Source organism: Silurus meridionalis, chromosome 3 (assembly GCF_014805685.1).
Source record: "Silurus meridionalis isolate SWU-2019-XX chromosome 3, ASM1480568v1, whole genome shotgun sequence".
Classification (NCBI taxonomy): domain Eukaryota; kingdom Metazoa; phylum Chordata; class Actinopteri; order Siluriformes; family Siluridae; genus Silurus; species Silurus meridionalis.
This window is the reverse complement of record NC_060886.1, coordinates 22032019-22040607: the sequence shown is the minus strand read 5'-3', so window position 1 is coordinate 22040607 and position 8589 is coordinate 22032019. Positions and strand designations below refer to the sequence as shown.

General features: G+C 36.2%; 2 protein-coding genes across 4 annotated transcripts in view; both read right to left on the bottom strand.

Moving 5' to 3' along the window:
• dnajb2 (DnaJ heat shock protein family (Hsp40) member B2) overlaps positions 1-1240 on the bottom strand; it is a 9133-nt gene extending 7893 nt beyond the window's left edge. For 2 of the 3 annotated variants that reach the window (XM_046842117.1, XM_046842108.1), the window contains exon 1: positions 551-1237. The gene's annotated coding sequence lies outside the window, so the exon portion shown is untranslated. Of the gene's footprint in view, positions 1-550 lie in introns of all 3 variants that reach the window. The other variant, XM_046842100.1, reaches the window with a different exon arrangement.
• Positions 1241-1760: 520 nt separating this feature from the next.
• Positions 1761-4746, bottom strand: tuba8l3 (tubulin, alpha 8 like 3). Its single transcript, XM_046842089.1, has 4 exons — positions 4605-4746; positions 3284-3506; positions 3009-3157; positions 1761-2826 (listed from the first exon to the last, which is right to left on the bottom strand). Exons 1-4 carry the CDS (start codon positions 4605-4607, stop codon positions 1849-1851), a joined length of 1353 nt encoding a protein of 450 aa, XP_046698045.1. The 5' UTR covers positions 4608-4746; the 3' UTR covers positions 1761-1848.
• Between the last annotated feature and the right edge of the window lie 3843 nt (positions 4747-8589).

Below are 8589 nucleotides of genomic sequence, written 5' to 3'. Positions count from 1 at the left end.
AGCAAGTGACAAATGGAAAGTAAAATTAACTTTGTCTTGTGAAATAAGTGCTACTACATGGTAATAACACCAGTCATGTCAAGTGGCAGTGTTATTATTAGCCTATTACATTTAACAGCTTTTGAATCGAGACACACTATAACACAATCTTATGTGTAATTTAAAAGACATTATTGGTTTAGTTGTGGTGTGTATGTTATGTTACAGAAATGTGATTACTAAAAAGAATGCCATGCTGCTCTCAGGTATAAACAAGTAACTGATATGACTATTAAATATTAATGTTTTATGTGGACAAACACAAACTTGTCGCACTGTGAGTACAACAGTATATTCTAGAATGAGGCCTGTTTCAGTGTGGAGCTCACTGGAAACCCAGTCACCATGTGCTGCTAATGTCAAGCTCAAAAGTTTGTAATTAGTTTAGACCGTAATGGCCGCTGACAGCTGCACTGCTTAACAACTCGCCCGCCATCATGCTGTCTGAAGTCCAACACACACTCCGTGAGTCCACACGAGTCCCCAAAACTAACCCAGAGAGGCAATTTACCTTTTTTTGAAGTGCCCACAAGGCGCGTCTCTCCGCTGTCTGAATAAACAAGCGTTGTTGATGTTGCCTAGGGAGACGCGTGAATATGCGCTGTGACGGTGACAGCTCGTGCCAAAGCCACAGATCCTTCGCGAAAGGACCGGATGTTACTCTATCGGTTGTCGCACGAGATTTATTTTCTTACTCTGTGTCTCAGCTCTTTGTGTGTCAACTCCACGCAGCGTGCGGCTTATTATTCCCGCTTCTATATCTGTCTCTCGATCGTGCCTCCCCTCCTACTTCTACAGCCGCGCTGCGTCACCATCAGCTGAGCGACAGCTCCTTAAAAAAAACACTGACATGCCAGGGGTTAAGGCACGTCACTGACTCCGCCCACTGACACCTGAGCTTTTACCACCACCCCAATCTCTCTCACACACACACACACACACACAAACCCACTGCGTAAAACCCGCCTCCTGTGCAATGATTGGTTACTGAGGAGCCCTATCACGAATTATGATTGGCTGACTTTAACGCCTATTTCTAGTTCGCTTATTGGATCTCTGAAGCATTAAAAATGGCGCCGGCCAAGTGTTCATGTAATACCCTTTTACTGTTCTACACTGGTTAAAGAAAATTTATTATTAATATTTACGTTATGTTTTGTCTGCCCACTGAAGTACTCAAAAGTACCCATAAAAGCACACGAAGGTACCCATGAAACATAGAGTTGTCTTTTGTTTTTTTTTGGGAGGTGGCTTTTTTTTTTCCTTTATAGAGGTTGGTGGTCAATTGTCCGGTTTCTAGAGCATTCCTATTCTCTATTCATACTTATACAAAACTTCCATGAATTTTTATGAAAAACCAAATTGTATTAGAAATAAGGATTATTGGTACATGTTTCAACTCAGTTTTAACATTTGGATTTCTAAATGTTTCTGTGGAGCGTTGGTTAATTTAAGTAGCATATATGATTTTTATAATTAAATCCGTAATCATTTTTGGTGCTCACTACACCAACTAGTTTTATTAATATTTTGATTTTTTAGATTACTGTTTAAATGGGCTGTGTCGACCCACCCAAGATTTTAAATTTGTACATGTGTCATGGCTGTCCGAAGGAATTCTGGTAACAGCTAACTGCACTGGACACTTTTTGTTTCTTAAAATATTTTTTGGGCCATTTGTCATGTGTTGAATGAGTTAAAGAAAGATAACAAGAACGAGATTTGTTTGACCAAAACAACTCTTTAATTAATGCATACTTTGCATTGCATTTAACAAAAAAAATATATATTGGTCACAATTTGTTTACTTTAGTATTCTTCGCCTTCTTCATCTTCGTCCCCGACACTGTCAGTGCCCACTTCTTCATAATCCTTCTCTAGAGCAGCCATGTCCTCTCTAGCCTCTGAGAACTCACCCTCCTCCATGCCCTCTCCCACATACCAGTGCACAAAGGCTCTCTTAGCATACATCAGGTCAAACTTGTGGTCTAAACGAGCCCAGGCCTCAGCAATGGCTGTGGTGTTACTCAGCATGCAGACTGCTCTCTGCACCTTAGCCAGGTCTCCACCAGGGACGACAGTAGGGGGCTGGTAGTTGATGCCTACCTTAAAGCCAGTGGGACACCAATCCACAAACTGAATTGTGCGTTTGGTTTTGATTGCGGCAATGGCAGAGTTTACATCTTTGGGCACCACATCTCCACGGTAGAGGAGGCAACATGCCATATATTTACCATGACGTGGATCACATTTTACCATCTGATTAGAAGGCTCAAAGCAGGCATTGGTGATGTCAGCAACAGAAAGCTGCTCATGGTATGCCTTCTCAGCAGAAATCACAGGAGCATAGGTAGCCAGAGGGAAGTGTATGCGAGGGTAGGGCACCAAATTTGTCTGGAACTCTGTCAGATCCACATTCAGAGCTCCATCAAATCTGAGAGAAGCAGTAATGGAGGAGACTATTTGACCAATTAGCCTATTAAGATTGGTGTAAGTGGGGCGCTCAATATCCAGATTCCTGCGACAGATATCATAAATGGCTTCGTTGTCCACCATGAAAGCACAGTCTGAGTGCTCCAGAGTGGTGTGGGTGGTCAGAATGGAGTTGTAGGGTTCCACCACTGCTGTGGAAACCTGGGGAGCTGGGTAGATTGCAAACTCAAGCTTGGATTTCTTTCCATAGTCAACAGAGAGGCGCTCCATCAACAAGGAAGTGAAGCCAGAACCAGTCCCTCCACCAAAGCTGTGGAAAATGAGAAATCCCTGAAGGCCTGTGCACTGGTCAGCCTGCAGAAGTGAAATAAAAAATGTAGGATTATTTTTTTTATAATAAAATTGAATAATCTGTTCATAGTTTTATAATTATAATTGTTTATAATTATATAATTATTAAACTAGTTGTCACTAGTTTTATTTTAACTTCTTATTTCGATGTCAAAATATATTCTTCTATAATAAGAAAGCCTAACCAGTTTACGAGTCCGGTCCAACACCAGGTCAATGATCTCCTTTCCAATGGTGTAGTGTCCTCGAGCATAATTATTGGCAGCATCTTCTTTGCCAGTGATAAGTTGTTCAGGATGGAAAAGTTGGCGGTATGTGCCAGTCCGTACTTCATCTGTATAAAAATAGCACATAAAAATCATTAACTAACTGGACAACAAATTCACTCATTTACCTGTTAAAAAAAAAGCTTTTTTTTATTCAAGAAGTGTTCTTACTAGCTAGATCAGTGTCATCTTACCAATCACAGTGGGTTCCAGATCTACAAAGATGGCACGTGGAACATGTTTGCCTGCTCCTGTCTCACTAAAGAAAGTATTGAAGGAATCGTCCCCTCCACCAAAGGTCTTGTCACTGGGCATCTGTCCATCTGGTTGAATCCCATGTTCCAGGCAGTAAAGTTCCCAGCATGCATTTCCCATCTGGGCTCCAGCTTGACCAACATGCATTGAAATACACTCACGCTACAAAACAAAACAAAGAAAATATAGTTTTTAAGAAAAGTGTGTGAATAAAAATATATCATATACATTATATACAATTTAGTTTTCATTTATATTTTTTAAATACACAAATTAATGCTAACATCACTTAACTTACATTCTCTTTTAAGTAAATTCCTGGTACTTTTTTCACCTTTCATATTTACTTCACCCATATTTTTTGCAACATAGTCTGGAATTTGCAATTTTAAAATTTCACCGAGATTTAGGTCAAATGAAAGGATAAACTGTTATAATTTTATGGCATTACAAACAAAATACAACTACATTTTCCTCACTGGTTCAAAATCATATAAATTTCACAAAATAATTAAAAAAATTTTGCCTGTGCGTGTCATACCCAAACTAGATTTTAAGCACTGTGTGTTAGACAGGAAATGGCCCAGTTCCTTAGTGGGTAGCCCTCACTCCACCCCCTTCCCTGTCCCACTAAGCTGAACACCCTTCTTTGTGTATCAAGCAGAGATATCTCGTCCAGGCCGCTTTAGCAGAACAGACATCCATTATTCTCCAAATTTCCAGTCTCTTCAGCCTTTGTCAATCATGATCTCATCTACTGGTAGTGAATCTTTATATCATAGGGGCTCAGGAATGTGTCCGTTCTATTATAAAAGAAGGCATTCTTTTTGCATTTAAATTATTATCAACAAAATTTCTAGATATTTCAGGATTGGAGAACTTTAATCAACTGTATGGTACATCAAAGTGTATTGGGTCCACTGAATTAATTTCAAAATGTGTACCAGTCTCTGGAATTTGGCTTTGAAGGCCTCAGCCACATCCTTTTTCATTAGGAGTTGCATGCTCTTTGTCTACACATTTTCTTTGCTATACTTTTTGCCAGTAATATTGTTTTAACATTACAAATATCTAATGGACTAAACTTTATATAAAAAAAAAAATAAAGATTTCAAAATTATAACAAACAGTTACACCTTTGCAATTTTCTTTGTCTCTTATAAGTCAACACAACCAATAAACATGCAGATGTTTTATAAATATATAAATATATATTACTAAAAGGAATGCTAGTCAGAATTTTTCTACGTCAGCACTTACCATCTTGACAGATTTTCCTTCAGACCGACTTGAGGGTTCGGAAAGAGAAGGCAGATGTGGAGGAAAGAAAGAGAGGTGGGGTTTTTATAGAGAGGGAGGAGGAAAGGAAACAGGAAGCAAGATCTCCTGTTGGTTCTGCAGAGACTTTTATGCAAAAAAAGGCCGTCCTTTGTATAGAGGAAGAATGTGTCTTCCTCTGGGGTGTACCGAGTGTATGAAAATAACATCTGCACATTTTTACTGGGTGTGTGCAACTGACTTTGAAGCAATTATTAATACATTTTAAAATTATCTTTAATGGAGAACTTTGTTGAGAGAAAATACAGTGTTAAAATGAGGCAATGATTTGTAGTATGTTTGTATTTTTGTTGTTCTTTGTTTATTAAAATACTATATATGGAGGTTTTCGAATAGTATAAAATTCGAGTGAAAAGCCGATAAAAACATAAAGCTTTTATAGATCTAATCGTATAAAAATGGGTTTTATTGCTAAGTGTGCTTACACACTAAGTGTAAATATCATGCACACTATTTAATTATGATTTTGCATATTAAATTTCTTTATAAAAATCAAAATAACAAAAAATATATTTTTTGAGGTTGCATCATGCCATGTAAACTGTTCGCACTACTTGTGTAGAAAAAGCTCACTCTGAATGCTGTATTTGTTTTTTAATGATGACACAGCTGTCTTCTGTTAAAATATAATGGATCATAGAGGTTTGTTATAGAGTGGTACGGAGGACATAACATAAACAGTACTAACTTTTCCACAATAGTAAGCACAGATACTTACAGATAGATGTGCCAAAGGAGAAAGTCACAACATGGAACAATTTGTATAAAGTCGGTGCTTAGAGAAATGTATGGCATTTCTTATACATATCCAGAAAATGATTCCATACATGAGAATATGGTGTGCACAGTAATTTATACTGAACTTTAATATCAAATCATAATATTGAAATATCTCAGTGGTCAATAGTCAGCTGTTCAACTGATGAAATTCTGTTGATTTTTAAACTTTGAGGACGGTCATTACTCCATGTCACTGATACAACACATGCAAATTGCATCTTTATGTATAACTTGGTTTGTGCACAGGGGCATCTTCATTCTGAAAAATTTATGAATTACGGTATAGTGAAAATAAATCTTATTGTGTTCATGTGCAAAATGTTTGGGGAAGACTGATCTGTTCATGTGATAGTCAGTTGTCTACATAGTTTTGTCACATTGTTAAAGCTAAAGAAGCTGTGAATTCCACTGAGGCTTTAGCTGAATCTGGCATGGCTCTATCATCATACTTATCTCTAGGATCTCCAGACCAGCCATGACATCTTAGGCCTTCACAGCTCTTGGTCATCCATACCTACACTTTACTTGATGAAGGAAGAGCTTGAAACAGTGATCTGGCAAGCCTTTTCAACAAAAAATACAAGTAAATGGATACACTGTAAAGAAATAGGACAACCTATAAATTCACAAGAGAAAGAAAATGTATACAATTATACATTTTACTGTTTTTTAGAGACACCTTTTTTAATAAGCAGTAGTTAATTTATTTAACAGTAAACACCAACTATTAAATAAATAGAAAACAACTACAATAACACAGGCAGAATATGACCTAATAATTGAGCAGTTTATTGTCTCACCAAACCTAGTAATAATTGCATAATTTGGGAGTTCAGTATCCAGATTCTTTTAAGCGGTACCATAGATAGCTTCATTGTCCACTGTCCATTATTTGCATGGAACTTTAAGCATCTGGTTCGAAAGAGATTTGGAGCTTGGATTACGTCCTGTAGCCAAGAGAGTTTCTGAATTAAACACTGCTCCTTCCACTATAACAATGCCAGACTTATCTCCTACTCATCAGGGACCATCTGCCCAACTGTTTGGATCTCATGTTTCAGACAGCAAATCCTCCAGCATGCACTGGCAATCTGCGGCCCAGCATGGATTCATGCCTTCATTGCTTCACACTGCAAAGGGTAATAAAACATGCATAGAATATTTTACTGTAGATTACTTCAAATATATTTTGGCATCATATGTTCTTAAAAACATCTTTTATAAAATAAAATATATTGAAATTAGTCTTTTGTGTTCTTTTATGTACTAATAGACTGGTTTTCCATTTAGTTTGTGTCTATGCTTGCTTCACACACAGTGTTCCAGTGATAGACTTAGGATCCTCTGATCTGGATAAAGCACTTTTAGAAGATGAAAGAATACATTTTAAGTTTGATATTTTTTTCTTTCTTAATATCATCCCCTTTTCTATTTTTTACACTGTGATAAATGCATATGTAGTGAGTTAACTGAACATCTTTAGCATATTATTTTCTGGACAGATGTTAAAATGTTTAGACCCAAATTCCAAAAACATGCTACATGTTATAAAATATGGTAAAGTTTACTTAGTGAAATGAACAAAACAACCAGGCTATATGTAGATGTCTGGCTTTCTTAGGAAGTGTAACACTTTGTCCACCCTTCAGAAAAATAGTGTTCTGGGATTTTTTTAATGTTTACCACCCTGGAGAATATAAACTGCTTTAAGTTGAGAAACACTGAACCATCAAATGCACTGGAATTAAAATTTAGGCCGGAAAGTTAAAAAAAATCCTAATTTACTATGTAATCATAGAGAATCCACAGCAATGCATAGAATATACAGTTTAGTTTAGTACTATGTTTAGACTGCCTTATAGAGGGGTCTACAGCAGATTTACGAGACTCATTAAACTCAAAATGTTAAGTGCTTAACAAAATAAATTTTTAAAGGAAGAAAGTTTCCACTACACATTTTCCTATCTGACTTGAGTAAAAATGATTAATTTGTACATTTTGGAAAGGTTTAAAAATGAAGCAGAATAAGGACAAGAATGGCTTTAACTTTTAAAAGTAATAAAGAGTCAGTGATGGAAGAGACGCTCTGCCCAACAATTTTTCACAGACACAAGTGATTATCATAGTTGAAAAAATTGCAAAGAAATCTGTTACCTTACTTTAGGTTGTTGATATACTTATTCTATAGTTGTTCCTTGCTTTTATTCACCATATGTCATCTTTTATTATGGAGCTTATCTATAGCCAGTATTGTAAAAACACTTGGGAGGACAATGTGAGGAAGACAAACTGTTTTAAATTAACATTGTTCACGTTTGCTTTCTCTTGCAGTTTCAAAAATTCATCTTTTAACCCTTTTATTATTCAGGTTTGAGTTATGACAGAAAATCCCTGAAGCTTAAACCTGTCTTCCAGGGCTCACAAATTCTGAAACATAAATCCTGATCTTCAATGTGCAAAAATGACGTCACTAAAAACCCCCTAAGATTCCTAAAACTACATGAAAACCTGAGACCAGACGAAATTAACATGGGTTTAAACAGAAACACCTGAATCACTTAGGGCTAAGAGTTAAGAAACCACCCAATTTATATTCCTTTTTTTCATGCCATATACAAATAGCATACTTTATTTGAAAGTTGAGAAAGGTCCATCTGGGGAATCTTTATGCAATTTATGTTTCCACATCAGAAATATACACACACAAATAGACATTTTCCATTCTTAATGTATTTATAATGCTAATTATTTGTTGTATGTGTGATTTAATAGAAAAAAAAAAAATTGGTTGAAACCAATGAAAGTCACAAGAATAAATATATAAATCCCAGTTCATGGGCAACATGAAATGCAGAAGATCTGAATAACTTTAAATGAAATTAGGTATGTGCATTTTTAAAATAGTTTTATCATTATTAAAAGTATTAAACATGCGAGAAAATGCATTATAAACAAAAAGTATTTGCTGTTGCGGAAAAACGGAGGTGCAGTTTGCCACCTCTTTCCTCAATTCTGCTATAAGTTGCTGTTTTATATTTACAAATGAACACTAGAAGCTTTATTTTATTTTTCAAAGATAATGACATGATCTAAGGTAACACGAAAAGAAAGGGTTTTTAGAGTGGTT

Coding starts and splice junctions, on each gene's coding strand:
- tuba8l3 (XM_046842089.1), bottom strand. Junction 3,158..3,283: donor TCTGGAACCCACTGTGATTG/GTAAGATGACAC, acceptor ATTTTTATACAG/ATGAAGTACGGACTGGCACA. Junction 2,827..3,008: donor TGGACCGGACTCGTAAACTG/GTTAGGCTTTCT, acceptor TCACTTCTGCAG/GCTGACCAGTGCACAGGCCT.